Genomic DNA, 18,607 nt, shown 5'->3' on the forward strand with positions numbered 1-18,607 from the left:
ACACACACACACACACACACACACACACACACACACACACACACACACACACCCATTTAAAAAATATGTCTTTCATCAGTCTGTTTTTCACTCAGAGTATAGGACACAATACATTTTGAATAAATAAAAATAAATAATAAGTAAACAAATTTAAAACACCAAACGGTATTTCGCGTTAGGAATCAGTGTGGTAGGAGGTGGTCGCCTGCGTCTAAATTGACAACTGAAATGACAGGGATGTCTGCGCTTCTCCTCCTCCAGGTGTGGGAAGGTCGATGGCGAGTGATTCCTCACGATGTGCTACCAGACTGGCTCAAGGACAATGACTTCCTTTTACATGGACACCGGCCCCCTATGCCTTCCTTCCGGGCCTGTTTTAAGAGCATTTTCCGAATACACACAGAGACTGGCAACATCTGGACGCATCTCTTAGGTGTGTAATGTTAGTGGTTTAAGGAATTGGGGATTTACTTTATTCTTTTTTTTTTTTTTTTAAATAAGTTTTTGCTATAGGGTGCACATGCTCGCCAGAAAGACAGAGAGACAGAGATAGAAAACAAGAAATCACCCCTCAGTGGGGATGGCCACGCCACAGTCCTTTCTCCTCCATTCTCTTCTCGGGATCTTGGGCACGCACACACATGTGCCCAGCGTGAATTTAAGCCACCAGCTCCGGGGCTTGAACTGTGGTCTGCTACATGGGAGTTCAGCAACATAGCCATTACGCTAACTGCTGGTCACTATTTCTTGTTTTTGAGGGTAAGGAGAGAACTTTAAAAAAATGTGTTAGAATTTACTGCTTTCTAAATTTCTAAGGACGAGTCTTCATATTGGTTTAACTTTGGTTATTCTAGTCTACAACAACAAAGTCATATTTTTCTCAACTAGATTTTCAGATAGTGTCCTTAAATCAAACCTAAGTAAAAAAAATGTGGTGTAATATTTTAGTGACCACTGAGAGGAGGATATTACTTAATAGAATTGAGCTCATTTTTTAAAGTCCTTAGAATATTCACAACTCTTATCAGTTTGGCTTAAAATAGAATGTGAACTGTAATACATTTTTCCATCACAATTGTACGAGGGGGAGTCTTTGAAAAGGTCATGAAAATGATTATTACGAAAAAATGATGTATACATTTCAAAATTCTTTGCATCAGAATAAACTACTTTAGTTCCATTTTCTGCAACTACTGTTTTATATTAAAGATATATTACAGTAGGGTGAAAATAGTCTTGTCATTGAATATGTTGGGATAACTTAGTAGTCATATGTAAAAGAATGAAATTGTACCCCATCCTCATATCATAAATAGAGATTAACTTAAGATGGATAAGTACGTAAATATAAGAGCTATTCATCAGTCTGTTTTTCACTCAGAGTATAGGACACAATACATTTTGAATAAATAAAAATAAATAATAAGTAAACAAATTTAAAACACCAAACGGTATTTCGCGTTAGGAATCAGTGTGGTAGGAGGGGGTCGCCTGCGTCTAAATTGACAACTGAAATGACAGGGATGTCTGCGCTTCTCCTCCTCCAGGTGTGGGAAGGTCGATGGCGAGTGATTCCTCACGATGTGCTACCAGACTGGCTCAAGGACAATGACTTCCTTTTACATGGACACCGGCCCCCTATGCCTTCCTTCCGGGCCTGTTTTAAGAGCATTTTCCGAATACACACAGAGACTGGCAACATCTGGACGCATCTCTTAGGTGTGTAATGTTAGTGGTTTAAGGAATTGGGGATTTACTTTATTCTTTTTTTTTTTTTTTTAAATAAGTTTTTGCTATAGGGTGCACATGCTCGCCAGAAAGACAGAGAGACAGAGATAGAAAACAAGAAATCACCCCTCAGTGGGGATGGCCACGCCACAGTCCTTTCTCCTCCATTCTCTTCTCGGGATCTTGGGCACGCACACACATGTGCCCAGCGTGAATTTAAGCCACCAGCTCCGGGGCTTGAACTGTGGTCTGCTACATGGGAGTTCAGCAACATAGCCATTACGCTAACTGCTGGTCACTATTTCTTGTTTTTGAGGGTAAGGAGAGAACTTTAAAAAAATGTGTTAGAATTTACTGCTTTCTAAATTTCTAAGGACGAGTCTTCATATTGGTTTAACTTTGGTTATTCTAGTCTACAACAACAAAGTCATATTTTTCTCAACTAGATTTTCAGATAGTGTCCTTAAATCAAACCTAAGTAAAAAAAATGTGGTGTAATATTTTAGTGACCACTGAGAGGAGGATATTACTTAATAGAATTGAGCTCATTTTTTAAAGTCCTTAGAATATTCACAACTCTTATCAGTTTGGCTTAAAATAGAATGTGAACTGTAATACATTTTTCCATCACAATTGTACGAGGGGGAGTCTTTGAAAAGGTCATGAAAATGATTATTACGAAAAAATGATGTATACATTTCAAAATTCTTTGCATCAGAATAAACTACTTTAGTTCCATTTTCTGCAACTACTGTTTTATATTAAAGATATATTACAGTAGGGTGAAAATAGTCTTGTCATTGAATATGTTGGGATAACTTAGTAGTCATATGTAAAAGAATGAAATTGTACCCCATCCTCATATCATAAATAGAGATTAACTTAAGATGGATAAGTACGTAAATATAAGAGCTAAAACTAAAATTCCTAGGAAAAGACATAGATATTAATCTTTTTGACCTTGGATTAAGTAACATTTTCTTAGAATTGAAACCTAAAGCACAAGCAAACAGAAAAAGTAGATAAATTGGACTTCATCAATATTAAAAACTTCTATGACAAAAGGGCATTATCAAGAGAGCAACAGTTCACAGAATGGGAGAAGATATTTGCAAAAAGAAATTAGCAAAGAACTCAACAATAGAGAGACAACCCAATTTAAAAAATGGGCAAAGCATCTGAATAGATATTTCTTCTGAAAAGAGCTGCAGATGGCCGATAGGCACATGAACAGGTGTTTGTTACCATTGGTCATTTAGGAAATATAGATCAAATGCTTTGAGAAATGCAGTGATACCATGTCATACCCATTAAAGTGACTTTAATTAAGTAAATGGAAAGTAACAAGTCTTGGCAAGGATGTGGAGAAATGGGAATGTTTGTCCAAAATGGGGCAGCCTCTATGGAAAGGCTAGGCAGTCTTTCAGAAAGTTAAGCAGTTACCAGCATTTTTTTTTTTTTTTTTTTTGGAGAGGTTTTCGCTATAGGGCGCATGTGCTCGCCAGACAGAGAGACAGAGAGACATAGAGACAGAAAGCGAGAAATAACCCCCAGGGGGGATGGTCACGCTGCAATCCCTTCTCCTCCATTCTTCTCGGGATCTTGGGCACACACGCACTCACACCCAGCGTGAGTTTTAAGCCACCCGGTCTGGGACACGAACCGCGGTCAACTACGTGGGAGTCCAGTGACATAGCCATTACGCTAACTGCTGGTTCCCAGCAGTTACCAGCATTTTCATTCCTAGGTATATATCCAAGATAATTGAAAGCATGTTTATACAAAAACAGGTACATGGATGTTTAGCACATTGTTCATAATAGTTAAAAAGTGGAAACAATCCCAGCTGCTACCAGTTGATGAATCACTAAGACAAATTTGATATATCCATACAATGGAATATTATTTGGCCATTGAAAGAGATGAAATAGTGATATATGTTACAACATGGTTAAGTCTTGAAAACATTTGCTGAGTCAAAGAATCTAAACACAAAGGCCACATAGTCTATGAGTCTAAATATATGAAATGCTTAGGACAGGCATATCCATGGAGACAGCAAGAAGGTCAGTAGTTGCCTTAGGGCTAGAGGAAGAGGGAGTGGAGCACAATGGCAGCACCTCATCTTGACTTCCAGTAGAGGCGATGAACATGTTATGAAATTAGATGATAACCGTGGTACAACTTTGTGAATATACTAAATGATTTCTGACCTTACTCTAGACCTGCCTTTTTTTAAGAAAGGTTTTTGCCTTAAGGCACCTGTGCTTGGTGAAGGGAGAAAGAAACTACCCCCAGGGGTGATGGCCACACCTCAGTCCCTTCTCCATTCTCCTCCGGGGATCTTGGGCACACATGCACACAAACCTGGTATGATTTTCAAGCCACTTGATCTGGGACTTGAACTGTGGTCAGCCATGTGGGAGGCTAGTGATGTAACAGCTGTGCTATCTGCTGGCCCCTCTAGACTTGCATTTTTTAGGGCACATTTGGTTTCTACTGTGCCTCTAGTTTCTGCCTGCTAATGAAATGAGGGTAGAAAAGAGAATCAAACCAAGTTTGTTCCTGGGACCAGCAGTTGGTGTAATGGCTATGTTGCTGAACTCCCTTGTAGTCAACCGCGGTTTGAATCCTGGATTCGAATCCTGGACCTGGTGGCTTAAACTCACACCGGGCACATGTGTGTGCGTGCCCAAGATCCTGAGAGGAGAATAGAGGGGAAGGGATTATGGCGTGGCCATCCCCCCAGGGGGGTGATTTCTTGCTTTCTGTCTCTCTTTTTCTGGTGAGTGCACGTGCCCTATAGCAAACCCCCCCCCCCCCAAAAAAAAATCAGCTTCTAACTAAAGGATCTTTTTTTTTTAAACCTAAAATAACAATCACTTAGCAGATGTTTCCCTTATAAAGTTCCGTGCCTTTTTTGAGGTACATGGCCCTTTTCTAAGCAATAAGAACATGGTATCTTATTGTAGAGAAGAACTATTGAAGAACTGGTTATGAAAACAGGCATTTTACTGTCCGTAACTGTTGCATCTGCTAGTCTGTGAGGACCACAGAAGCAGCACACAGCCCTCTGACAGCTGTTGGTGAAGGAAAGCTGTATTTCTTGGCAGAGCTTGGGGATTGGAATTCATTGCAAAAACAAAAGCACAAGTGGCATGGACCTTTGGGAGCTGTGCTGCAGCATATGTGCCAGAAAGTTGGTAAATGAAATTTCACGCTGGATCTGGAGGTCGAAGTAAACGCCATTAGTCTAAGTAGCGGCAGCGTTGTCTGGTTTCTTTTGGATTCTGCCCTCAGATGACTTAGTTACTATAGTCTGTATGCCCAGTTTATGAAGCTCAAGTGTATATGATACCAACAGTGTTTAAAGCAAATCAAGCTTTTGGGTAAGCATCAGTTATCTGGAAGTTTTTTCTCCCAGATCCTTTGATTCAGATATTGTTGCGACTGTGAAAGATGGGGCATAGAATCATTATACAGCACTGTCTTGACAAAGGAATGGTTTTCACCTCTCTTATGTACTCTTTTCCTAGGTTGTGTATTTTTCCTGTGCCTGGGGATCTTTTATATGTTTCGCCCAAACATCTCTTTTGTGGCCCCTCTGCAAGAGAAGGTGGTCTTTGGGTTGTTTTTTTTGGGAGCCATTCTCTGCCTTTCTTTTTCATGGCTCTTTCACACAGTCTACTGCCATTCAGAAGGGGTCTCCCGACTCTTCTCTAAGTAAGTATCTGTAAAGTCTGTATTTGGTCAGTGATTTAGAGTCGTTGGGTTAAGGGAAAACATCCAGCAGAGTTGGGAAATTCTTGATACCGCCTGATTGGAACTTTTATTTTTTAAACTAAAGCAAGCAACCAGTTTGCCTCATAGCTGTTGTCAGTAGGTCGTGTTATGGGCAATACGTGGGCAGTATCGTTAGTTTTAAGTGAATTTTTTTTCTGTCCTAGACTGGATTACTCTGGTATTGCTCTTCTGATTATGGGAAGTTTTGTTCCTTGGCTTTATTACTCTTTCTACTGTAATCCACAACCCTGCTTCATCTACTTGATCGTCATCTGTGTGCTGGGCATTGCTGCCATCATAGTCTCCCAGTGGGACATGTTTGCCACTCCTCAGTACCGGGGAGTGAGAGCAGGTAAGAGCCTGTGGAGGTTTTGCACTGGGCATTTGTTTACTCACAGGGGGGCATTTGGTAAAGGTCGGCCGCTGTGCTCTGTGTGAGGCGGAGTATGACCCTGTATGTTTGGGATGCGGAGATGAGAACCCATAGCTCCTGCCATGCAGCGGTAGTGTGCATTTATTGTCTTGAAGAATGAGTGCTGGGGGAGGTGGCAGGCTGGATACAGGGATGAGTTAGGGGCAGTGCTGGTGAGTTTATGGCCAGCCATGCACTGTCCTTGAGACTGTGCAGCTCTGTGATCTTTAAAAATAAACAGAGATCCTTACTCTTACAGCGTAGAAAAGTCACTGCTAGTCACTTCTTGTAGTGAATGATTCTTTAGTTTGTTACTTTTTGTTTTGTTTCATATTTTTATTTTAAAATGTGTAACCCTGCTTAAGCAAATGAGGCTTCATTGTGATTGTATTCTAAACAAGTAGGCACCGTGCTTTTCTCTGATGGACAGATAGAAGACCTTCCGCCACGGTCTTCCTTCCTTCCATGAGTGAGAGAGAGGATGTTAGACAGCACTCCGAATAGGGTCTTGATGGCATCGTCCACCCGGCTTCAGCCAGCCCCGGGTCAGGGGCACCTCAGGGAGGGCCCGAGGCACAAACCGGGGACCTTCGCATGTAGGTCAGCCTTGCAGAGCAGGCCGTTTCACATTTTCTATTACAGTCATACCTACGTACACACACACACACACACACACACACGCACACACACACGTCTTGTATATATGTATACGTTATAAAACTACTTACCTACCTCTATTTGTAACATAGTCTGGATTTCCTTTTCTTTTTATTTTTTAAAGAATTATCTTATTTAACATTATTCATAATTTGAGCAGAGAGGGACAGAGCGAGACTGGGAGAATGAGAAAACAAGCTGCCAAGTCCAGGACTTGAACCACGGTCAGCCATGTGGGAGTCCAGCGCCCCTAACCACCATGCCACCTGCCGGCCCCGTGGATTTTCTTTTAAAGTTTTTTTGTTTTTTGTTTTTTTTTGTTATAGGGCACCAGCATGAGAGAGAGAAAGAGACTTTTTCTCTCTAGTTTTTGTCTTATTCAGGCATTGCCCTCCACACCCATTTACCCTCATTAGATCATTTGTTCAAGGCAGTTTTTAAATTTTAAGTGCTCAATTATAGATCATAGATTTAGATTACTATTAAAAGTAGTTTTGGGACTGAAAGAAGGTGTAATGGTTACATTGCTGGACTCACATTTAGTTGACCATGGTTAGAGTCCTGGACCTGGCAACTTAAAAACTCACGCCGGACGCACGTGTGTGCATGTGTGCACAAAATCCTGACAGGAGAATGGAGAAGAGGGATTATGGCGTGGCCATCTCCCCTGGGGGTAATTTCTTGCTTTGTCTCTCTGTTTCTCCCTGTCTCTGGGGGTGAGTGCATGCACTCTGTAGCAAAGATCTCTTTTATAAAAAGGTGTTCAGGCTCAGCTCCATGGGACGACGGTGATGTACCAGGCAGGAGGAGCCAGGCCCCACATGGTGACCGCAGTGCAGATCTGTGGCCCCGTCTCCTGAAACACTCCGAGCACAGGCACAGACGCCTCGTGTCTGTGGGCTGGTAGAAGGGGCTGTAGCCCCACCAGACCTGTGGAGGGTGTTCATCTCTCTCCGTCATGTGTGTGCACATGGCTCTATCATGTATAAAGGAAGGGCTTTGAATGTCTTTTAGCTTTATGGTGACACTTGCCTCCTCAGGGTATCTGACTATTCACTGCTGCCGCCTCCTCAGGAATGTCTGTTGCTTCAAAGAGAAGATAAAATATGTAAAATTGCTCCGTTTTGTAATCTGTTTCTGTAAAAAGCAGCATTTAGAGAGGCTTAAACAAACTCCTAGCCTGTCCTTTCCTAAAATACTTACCAACATATTCTAAATCCTGAAGATTGCTGATTTATTAAGCTAAGCTCTCTTAGCAGGAGGCTCCTTGCCTTTGTAAATAGATCTGTGGAACATGGCTGTGTTCTGAGTGACAGTGCCCCGGAGCGTATAGAGCCTTCTTTTTCCTTTAAACATGAAGGTAATGTCTCACCCCACTTTGATGTATGAGTTAGTGCACTGTGCTACAACACCGACGTCCCTCTTCTGCATTCCCATGTGGCCGTCTTTGTGTTTCCAGGCGTGTTTCTGGGCCTGGGCCTGAGTGGAGTCATCCCTACCTTGCACTACGTCATCTCGGAGGGGGTGCTGAAGGCCGCCACCATCGGGCAGATAGGCTGGCTGATGCTGATGGCCAGCCTCTACATCACGGGGGCGGCCCTCTATGCCGCCCGCATCCCCGAGCGCTTCTTCCCTGGCAAGTGCGACATCTGGGTAAGTGACAGAGTGATGGAGTGCACGTCAGGGGCTGCTAGTGGCTTCCAGGCAGATTGAGAAGTGAAGCGAAGTCAGAAATTGAAACTCCAAGTTGGGAACTTGGATTCTAGTCCTAGGTCTGTCCCTACGTCACTGTTCTCAGATAGCACCTGCCCGGCATAGTGCAGAGTGCTGTGCGGGGAGATGATCATGATGAATAAAATTAAATAATTATTATTTTTTTAAATTTTTAGACATTTTTGCTTTAAGGCATGTTCACTTGCTGCAGAGACAGACAGAAGCAAGAGATCACCCCCACCTCCCCAGTGGGGATGTCCATGCTGCAATCCCTTCTCTATTCTCCTCTTGGGATTTTGGGCACGCATGCACGCATGTGGCACCCAGCATGAGTTGTTGTTTTTACTTTTTTTTTTTTTTTTTTTGATAGGTTTTTGCTGTAGGGCACATGTGCTCACCAGAGCGAGAGAGACCGAAAGCGAGAAATCACCCACCCAGGGGTGTGGGCACACCGCAGTCCCTTCTCTATTTTCCTCTTGGGATCTCGGACACACATGCACACATGCCCGGCATGAGTTTAAGCCACCAGGTCTAGGACTTGAACCGTGGTCAACTACATGGGAGTCCAGCGGCATAGTCATTATGCCAACTGCTGTTCTCCCGGTGAAGTCTCCGGGTCTAAGACTCAAACTGCAGTCAACTATATGGGAGTCCAGTGATATAACCATTATGCCATCTGTTGCTCCCAAATTAAATAATAATTTAAAATAAATATATGGTAGCTCTATGAGGTGCGATTACTGTTTTCATTTTACAGATAAAGAAACTAAGGTTCGGGGGTTAGAGAACTTGTCTAAGGCACATGGCTGCTAAAAAGAATTTGAAATAGCCCTCCCCTCCCCCCTTTTTAAAGCCATTTAAAAAGACGCGTTTTTGCATGTGTGAGTGTGCGTGCACACACATCTGTGCATGCACGAGCGAGCACCCTCCAGTGGGCACAGTCACACTGCAAACCTCCTTTTCTCCATCTCTCTCTCCCATCAGGAAGTGTGTTCATGCTTGGTACGTTTCAGGCTGCTGGGCCAGGATTTGAAGCCAGGTCAGCCGGATGGTGTCTTGCTCCCTCTGCACAGAGCTCAGCCCCTGTGCTGTGGGGCTGGCCCAGTCCAGTTGAAGTATGCTTCTGTTTCCTGGGCTCCAGTGGAAAGTGATTGAACATCATTTGTCTCTGTTTCCCATCAACCGAGCAATTGATTTATGAAATGACAGTGATGGATAAGGTTTTTTTTTTTTTTTAAGAATTATTTAACTTGATTGATTGATTTATTGTTTTTTAAATTTGACCAGAGAGGGAGAGAGTAAGTGAGAGAGAGAGAGAGAGAGAGAGAGCGCGCGCGCGCACGCACACATGCTCCCAGATCCAGGACTCAAACACAGCCATGTGGGAGTCCAGCACCCTTAACCACCATGCCACCTGCTGGCCCCAGATAATTTTTTGGGGGGGAGAAGAGAGCATTATGGTTGTTGTTATTGTTGTTGTAGTAGGGTATATCCATTTGCTGGAGATGGAAAGCAAGAAATGGAGACCAGCAGATGGTTACATTGCCGGACCCCATGTAGGCGACCATGGTGCAGGTCCCAGACCCAGCACCTTAAAACGCACACAGCTTGAATTCAAGCCACCTGTTCCAGAGTGCTTAGACTTAAACTGTAGTTGGCCACATGGGGGTCCCGGGCCTTAACTACTGTGCCACCTGCTGGGCTCAGATGGGTAAGATTTTTACCAAAGGACCAGAGATTTTTCAAGGTCTGGGGTCGACAGGTGGCATAGTGGTTAAGGCACTGGACTCCCATATGTTTGACTACAGTTCGAGTCCCAGACCTGGTGGCTTGCTTTCTTGTTTTCCATTTCTCTCTCTTTCTCTCTTTGTCTGCTTCTCTCTGGTGAATACACATGCATTATTAGCAAACATAGTAGTAGTAGTAATAATAAATAAAATTAAATAATAATACATTTTTTCTAAGGTCCTTTTTTGTTACCTTGGACCCTTCGGGGTGGAAAAATTTCATTGTTTGTATGAGAAATTGATTGTGTATGTTTCTGCCTGGTTGGAAGAAGAGGGAGAAAGAACTAGATTGTGATAAATGATAAGAAAGGAGGAAAGAGATGGGGAAAAAAGAAAATGTAAAGGACCAAGATAGATGGAAAATTTTATAACCGAAGAGGACCTGGGACGTTTTCAATAGAAAAACACTGTACAGAATCAGAGTGTTGTTTAATGTGGAATTTGACCCTTGAAATTCTGTTCCTCAGCCTATTGCTGATTATTCTAGACTAAGCTGATTATTTAATCTCTTTAAAGTTTAGTTTAGCTGTGAAGATAATCCTTAACTCAGGCAATCTTTTGAGCTTCAAATTAGCCAATTTATCTTTCTGAGATTGCCTCGTCATAATTCTGACATTGATGAGGAGGGATTTGTATCCTTTTCCCCCTCTTTTGGGAAAACTAATCCCCTTTGGTTTCCTAGGAAACAGCTCTTGGGTGCGACTCTCGGTTTCTTCTAGTTTACATTTGTCAAATTTGTCTTTGCCTGGATGAGTATGCTATGCCACTGTACTTTGACGTTTTGAAACTATAATAGAAAATAGTGCGATGTTGGTACCCTGAGAGCAGTCGGTCACCCTTCTTGAGGTGTAAAATAGCATTCACCAGAGCAGGTAAGATCAGAAATAACACCACCTGCTTGTCGACCAGCCTGTGGCTTGAGGAGGAAGGTGAAGGTACTGGTCGCCTAGTCTTTGATCCAGTGTGGTGTTCAGGTAACTGCATACTCTGAGCTGCAGGAAACGCTGCAGACCCTGCTCCTGATCTGTCAGCCCGCCCTGGGAGCCTCTTTCGCTTTGCTTACAGAACAGCATCTCCAGGACTGTTGCTCTAGTACTCTTGTGTATGACAGACACTTCACCAGCAGGGAGTAGAACTGGCCCGTGTCTAACCATAGCCCACTTCTCCGCGCCAGGAGGTTCTTGCGACCTTTGTGCTCCGTTGTTGGCAAGGGAGGCATTTGCTCCTGAGCTCCCTAGAGACCCACTGCTAAGTATGCAGATTTCCTGTCTGGAGCTTAGCGGCAGCACCTGTTTCTTGGAGACGCTGCTTTTTAACTCAGCAGAACGTGATATGCCTAATGGGTGGCGGATCCGTGGACACCTGGGATCTGAGCTCTGTGCTCAGCGTGAACCAGGACTGAATGCTCTCAGACGCGCTAGTGGACTTGATAATGTGCCGCTCTCCCCCTCTCTTGTCTCCCCAGTTTCACTCTCATCAGCTGTTTCACATCTTTGTGGTTGCCGGCGCTTTCGTTCACTTCCATGGCGTCTCCAACCTCCAGGAGTTCCGTTTCATGATTGGCGGGGGCTGCAGTGAAGAGGATGCACTGTGATACCCACCAGCGCCAGGGCCTGTGACCCTGGCCAGGCCTGCTATGCTGTGGGCCTCCCTCCTGGCCACTCCGCCAGTACCAGAGGAGCCCAGAACCTTGACAGCCTCCGAGGCTTTGTGAGTGCCCTGGGCTCCACGTGGTACATGTCTGAGAAGAGAGACAAATAATCATACCTCAAAGGATGGAGTGCATCAATTCGGAGAAGAGGAGACATGGCCCAAACCAGGACTTACTCTTGGGGTCTACCGATCAAAGGCTCTGCAAGACCCTTGGCAAACTGGCTTCTGATCCATTCATACTTATTTCTAGAAGATGGGAAACAGTTTAGCTGGTGGTTCTTCTTCCTTTTTTCTCTTTCCTTAAAACAGTAATATGAACCAATTTGGGTGAGCATTTATATCCAGGTAAGGGGCGGGAGTGTGATTTTAATGCTCTTTTGAGAGAACAAAGAAATTAATGTAAATAAGATTTCTAACTTACTGTTTAAATAAGAATTTATATAAATGTTTAAAACATGGGCAGGGGAGGGAGGGAGGATTTTTGTACAGAATGAAACATGCAAGTACCACACACTGTTTCGATTTTGCACAAAGTGACGGTGGGAGGGTCAGGTGATATCCCAGAATGTCCAGTGTCTTGGTGCACCAAGGTGCCTTGTGAAGGCCGACATACCTTGGACCCTTTGGGGTGGAGAGCGTGGCCCCAGCCCAGTGGTCACCTGGCTGCTCCAGCCTGAGCTGTGGGGAGACCTGAGGCAGAGGGAAGCGGACGTGTCTTTTTGGTGGTAGGACGTGTTTGTGGCTGACAGGATGTGCTGCTAAGGCCCTGGTGAAGTTGTCATTGAGAGCCTGACTCGGAGGGGAGGAGGGAGCCTCCTGCTCCTGCCGTCATGCTGGTGAAGGTGCTGGGACGTTAGCACAGGGCTGGCCTGGCTACTTGAGCTTCCTGTTGAGTTTTGTGCTGTTTCTTACCTGATGAGAGAGGTGACAGTTTGCCCTGTCCTTGCGATGGAGCTTTGGAACACCCTGGAAAACGTCCCTGTATTCACAATCACTGCCCTAACTGCCTTTCTTCCTCCTGGGGTACACTGTCACTTTCCCTGGCATCACAGTTCCTGGCACGAACCAGCCATGAGGGGCATCTGACGTGCCCAGGTGCCTCCCGAGCTCATTAGTGGGCTGGGAGAGACGAGCCCAGCGCCTTGTGTGAGGTGTCTGTGCTCCATGAGCAGCAGAGCCCACAGGGTGCTGTAAGACCGTCCCCGCCCGCTGTGGGGCGCTCGCTCTCACAGCTCCTTGGCAGGCCAGTGTGGCACGCAGTCTGACAGGGAGCGGGGTGGGTCCTGAGGCCCACAGTCCTGAATTGCTGCTGGAAGTGTGGAGCGACTGCTCTCGTCCCAGGCTCCCTGTCATGGTGTCAGAGTGGTGGCAGGAGGGACGGTCATGGGAGTCTGATGGCGCATCTGAGAGATGAGCCACCAGAATAGCACTGGAGTCTAAGGTCACTGCCACCCAAGACTCCAGGGATTGGGTGACATCAGGCACGATCGGTGTCAGAACTAAACGCTGAGGCCCAGGGCGTGGGGCTGCCACCCTCGGTGTTGAGACTATGGGAGGGGTCTCGTATTTATTCAGTAGAGTTTTCTTGGATATTTTTCTCCTGTCTTTCCCCTGCCAATCTCCAGCAAAAGCTGGGATCTAGGAAGAAGAATCCACTTTAGGCTTGGGAAGAACTTCAGAGTATTTTGGTTCTGAACAAGGTCCCTGCCCTGGTGCTAGGTGGACCGAGCAAAAGACTCTGGGTGAACTGGTGCAGGGCCTGACAGAATAAGCAACAGTGTTAATGCCTCTGAGAAGTGGTGCGGTAGGATCCACGAGGCCATCTGGGAGGAGGCGCCCTTAGCTTCCTAAGGGCACCAGCACAGATCAGAAGCCAGACTTGCTCTTGGGCCATGCACTTTGGGATGCAGGGTTTAAGGTGCAGCCCTGCAACACCACCAACAGGAGGAGCAGTCTCTGGGCCATCACCCCACACCCCAAAGCAGGAAGAATCTGGTTCAACATAGCACAAGCCCTTAGGAAAAACAAAATTAACATCGCCAATGTGTAATCCAGTAAAAATCTCCCTCTTTTGGGTGTGTGTGTGTGTGTGTGTGTGTGCGTGTGTGTGTGTGCGTATAGGGATGTATGTGTGCTTACGTGTGTGTGTGTGTCTATGTGCAACTCACTACCAACAGCCTCACGTGCACTTGGTCTTCCAGTGCTGCTGAGAACTCTCGCCAGGTTGGCGCCGGGATGCCTTACTCTCAGCAACCAGAGGCCGGCTTGCTCTGTGCAGATTTCGCGTTTTCTGTTCTGGCCCTCGGCTGGTTAGGACCTCTACAGCTTCATTCTTTCACCATTATATAGTGGCCTTTTTCAGTATTTCCCCATTTCCCTTTATAAATTGCTGAAGCCACAAAGCACATTTTTTGGGATCAAAAATGGTTGGGGTTCCAGAAAGGCATCTGTGTGATGGTTCCATTCACCATGGGATTTCCCTACTTGCTGTATTCTCAATTTCTTCTAATAAAAAGAACCAAATGGAGTATGAACTTCCACTGTGTGTGTGCTTGCCCTTACAGCTCTCTTCTTAGCTTTTGGCAAGTCTTTGACGCGCTCATGTAGACACAGAAGTTTAAGAAATTCTCAACTTCCCATTCTTAACGCATACATCAAAGTACATATGATCAACTGACTTTTCCTCCCTCCCGCCAGAGGGCACTTTCTCCTGGAGAGACCGAGAGGGAAGAGACCCTCTCCCGCTTCCAGGAGGGGATGGTCATGCTGTACTCCCTTCCCCATTCTGCTCTTGGACTTCGGGCCTGCCCTAGCCGTGTGTTTCAGGCTGCTAGGTCAGACACCTGAACTGCGAGTCGGCCCTGTGGGATCCAGTGCCACCACACCTTTTCTTTAAAAAAAAAATACTGCTACTGGGCATGTGTGCTCGCGGGAGAGGGAGAGGGAGGAAGTGAGAGGCACCACCTCGGGGTGGGCCACGCCAGGATCCCCTCTCCATTCTCTGGATTTGGGACATGTACACACACGCGCCCAGCAAGTTTCAGGCTCCTGGGTCAGGGACTCAGCCGTGCAGTTGGCCATGTGGATCCAACCACCTTAACCGCCACACCACCTGCTGCCACTCCTGTGTGGTCTTGGGCTTCGGGAGTAACTGGAGCCAGATTTAGGATGGAGGGTGGAGCCAACACTGGGGGTGGGACTTAATTTATTGTTACAGTCAGCACCCGACAGGGCGCCTTATGCTGAGCGATGTGTTCAGTGTGTGCTGCGTATTGATCTCATAGAAGCGTAACCTGGACCTAGTATTTTCACCCATTTTATAGATGAGGAAACTGAAGTTGAGGAAGTGTGTGTGCCTCTAGTCCAGCACTCTACTGGAGAAAAGAGTGCATTCTCAGTACTGGATATTTTAAAAATTTTATTTAAAATTTTTGCTACAGAGCACGTTCCCTTGTGAGACGGAAAGCGAGACAGCACTCCCTGGGTGCTTTGCATTCTTTGCACCACACCACCATCCTTTATCCCCCATTCTCCTCTTGGGGTTTTGGTTGCACATGCATGCACGCCTGGTACATTTGTCAAGCTGCTGGGCCCAAGACTTGAACTGCTCTGCGGGCCATGTGAGTTCAGCCGCTCGCCGTTGCCCCGCTGGCTGGCCTCTGTACTGGGGTCTACTCAGATTAAACCGTGGCCCGTGTAGTGACTAAAGGCTGGGGCTAGCCTGGTCCCTATTCTGAGTAATTTAATGAGGAACTCCCAATCCTTTGAGGTATACCTGTTCTGTGCGGGGGACTTCCGGTAGCGAGAACTGCAGGGTTTCTGCAGAACCCTGAGGTCACTGCTCTTGGGAGAGGAGCAGGCCCTGCTGTGGCCCTCTCTGTTCTGTCCGCTCTGCACCGATTCTGCTATCCTGCAGACACTGCAGGGCGGCCAGGGCCAGTTTGACTGCCTCAGGCTACGGGGGCTCTGGGTGCCCCAGGGAGGCCTCCGGGTGTTGCTGTAAAATCTCCCAGAAACAATGTCCTGCTGCGGTTGTATGTCCCTTTTTTTTTTTTCCTTTTTTTGTGTTTTTTTGTGTTTTTTTTTTGCCTTTTTTTGGGGGGGGGTTGCTATAGGGCGTGCGCTCACCAGACAGAGAGAGACAGAGAGACAGAAAGTGAGAAATCGCCCCCACCAGGAGGGATGGCCACACCGCAATCCCTTCTCCATTCTCTTCTCAGGATCTTGGGTACACAAGCACACATTCCCGGCGTGAGTTTTAGCCACTGGGTCTGGGACGTGAACCATGGTCGACTACGTGGGAGTCCAGTGACATAGCCATTACGCCAACTGCTGGTCCCTCCGTTTTTCACCTTGATAACATCTGCTCACCCCACCGCACCCCCCGTGTTCTCTACGCACACGCTTTTCCTGCCTTCAGCTAACTGGCTTGGTGAGGACAAGGCCCTTGTGCAAGCTCAGCACTGCTGCCAGGGTGGCCTGGCTAGCGGAGGGAGCAGCCCCAGGCGGGGTCTTGCACACCTTCCTAAAGCCTCTCGGCATCCCACCAGCCCTCTTTGCTGCTCAGCCGTAGAAACGGAAAGGGAAGTTCAAAGCCCTGCGTGACCATTTCCCATGTGACTTAGTCTTGGAAGGCATTTCCTGTCTCATGTTAAAAATGTAATAGGGTAGAGGTCAGCAGATGGCGTGATGGTTAGCGTGCTAGACTCCTATCTGGCTAGTCAGGGTTCGAGGCCTGGACCTGGCAGCATGAAGATCATGCTGGGCACGTGTGTGCACCCAAATTCCCAGGACCAGGAGGAGACGCCGTGGCCATTCCTCATGCAGGGCGATTTTTCTCTTTCCGGGGGTGCACAGGTGTGGCAAAAACCTTAAAAAAAAAAAAAAAAAGGCAGTGGCAGGTCCCTTATGTCCTCTGGGGCACTGGGACTTTCAAGGGTCCCCCTTTCCTTGACCCCCTGTTGGGATCGCTGGTGTTTCTGCCAACTCAGGTCTCTGGCCCCTCCCATTTTGGTCTTCAAGTACCCCCCTCAATATTTGCTTGTCTGACCGCACCTCCCGACCCCAGCTTCACAGAAGTGTTAGGAGTGGTGTTTGCAGCAGTAGTTTACCTGAAGTGCTACTAAGACACACAGGCGGGCATAGCAGTGGCCCTGCCCCTGGTATTGAAGGAGGAGCTGACCGCACCCTCCGGTCCCTGGCTCCCCGAAGGTGTGCGGTGTAGGTGAGAACCGAGGCCCCGGACCCCGTGCCTGAGCCCAGGGGTGAGCCCAGCCAGACTGCCACCTGCTGCCCCCCAGTGGTTCTGGCAAAGGGAGTGAGAACAGTTCCCGCCCTCAAAGCGAAACCTACAGGAGGTGTTGTTTCCAAGGTAGAGGAGCAGGGTCTGTCTGTCAGAGACGATTCCCCTTCTGTCGGTTCTGACGCGGTTTCTGGGCCTGTCCAGCCGGTCCAGCTGTGCCATGCGCAGCAGGGCCTGGCAGAGCAGGTGGAAGGGCCTGGCGCCCCCAGCTCTGACCAAGGTAGCTGGGAACTTTGCCTGGGAATGCTCTCGCCCTTGGGGGAGGCAAGCCTTGTACAAAAGCTAACACTGGGCCCTTGTCCTTGGGAGAATAGTCGCTGGCTGTGAGGGTGGCTGGGGACAGGCTGTGGGAGGCGCCACACGGATTAACACCGGAGGGAGGAAGTGAGGGCTTCCTGGCAGCCAAGGGACTGCGAAGGGGCTCCTAGTGGCTCTCACCCCCTGGGCCTCAGGACAGTGACACTCTGCTTTCCTGCAGCCACACTGCCGTCTGTCCTGCCACACACAGCCCGGCAGCAGTCATGCAGGCTGCCCGTCCCCTGCTTTCGGCTGGCCAGCAGTTCAGGGCACGCTGGGCGGCCACATCGTGCCCAGTCTGCAGTAACGAGCCAGTTCCCCACTCCCCTCCCATGTCCTCCTCTGTGAGAGGCTGGTCGGAGCACCTGCACCGGGGCATGACCGGAAGGTGTAAATACCAGCAAAGCCACTGCGATCTGTAGTGCGATGCTTCACAGGGGCCGGCGGGTGGCGTGGTGATTCAAGTGCTGGACTCCCACATGGCCAATGCGGTTCAATTCCCAGACCAGGTGACCTGGAAATCCCACCTGACGTGTGTGCGTGCCTGCCCAAGGCCCGAGAGGAGACTGGAGAAGGGACTGTGGTGTGGCCATCCCCCGGGGGTGATTTCTCACTTCCCCGCCCCGTCTGTCCAGCAAGCGCACGTGCCCTGTAGCAAACCTTCCCCTCCCTAACAAAGACGCCCTGCAAATGGTGTAGGAACACGCACGGCTGGCTTGCTCGAGCGGGGTCCTGGGGCTGTTTTCTGGTGGGAGCTTGACCAGCGTGCACTTTGAGGTGTGGAGGCGAGCGGTGGCGGAGACAGAAGACGGCCCCGAGGCCCTGCATGCTGCCCACCATCTCTGTGGGCTTGGCTGGGCCTCCTCACGAGAGGAGGCTAGGCGAGGTCCACGCACACCCAGGGTGTCTACACGGCCCTGCCCTTAATGTCGCTCGCGTGGATCCAGGCCGAGGGTTTGGGACCCTGGGTGGTGTGTAGGGGCAGGGCTGACTGCCCACCTTCAGCTCCCTTCTCAGTGGGCTGCCCGGTGCAGGCTTGCTCTCGCTGGGCCTGCACGCTGCCCTTCCTCAGCCGCCTGGCTTTCGTTTGGCCAAATCCCCTTTAAGTGAGGACTTCGGGAAGAAAAGTTGGGGAGTTCTTTAATAGGGACAGCTGCAGGACATCATGGGCGCTGGCAGTGGCTCCTGAAAGGGTTCGGCGCCTCCCGTTCTCGGTCTTCCGGCTATGGCTCGCCCCGCCTGGGTGCTCACGCCAAGGCCCTCGTGGCAGCCGGG

The 18,607-nt window shown here is 47.9% G+C and overlaps 1 protein-coding gene across 2 annotated transcripts in view; it reads left to right on the forward strand.

The window, feature by feature from the left end:
• ADIPOR2 (adiponectin receptor 2) overlaps positions 1–14,271 on the forward strand; it is an 83,248-nt gene extending 68,977 nt beyond the window's left edge. For both annotated transcript variants that reach the window (XM_006163240.3, XM_006163241.3), the window contains exons 4-8: positions 262–433; positions 5,265–5,451; positions 5,676–5,863; positions 8,040–8,233; positions 11,546–14,271. In XM_006163240.3, the coding sequence (XP_006163302.1) occupies positions 262–433; positions 5,265–5,451; positions 5,676–5,863; positions 8,040–8,233; positions 11,546–11,674 (870 nt within the window). In that variant the 3' untranslated portion in view covers positions 11,675–14,271. The remainder of the gene's footprint in view (positions 1–261; positions 434–5,264; positions 5,452–5,675; positions 5,864–8,039; positions 8,234–11,545) is intronic.
• Positions 14,272–18,607: the final 4,336 nt, after the last annotated feature.

The sequence above is a fragment of the Tupaia chinensis genome, unplaced genomic scaffold, assembly GCF_000334495.1.
Source record: "Tupaia chinensis unplaced genomic scaffold, TupChi_1.0 Scaffold141530_1, whole genome shotgun sequence".
NCBI lineage: Eukaryota > Metazoa > Chordata > Mammalia > Scandentia > Tupaiidae > Tupaia > Tupaia belangeri.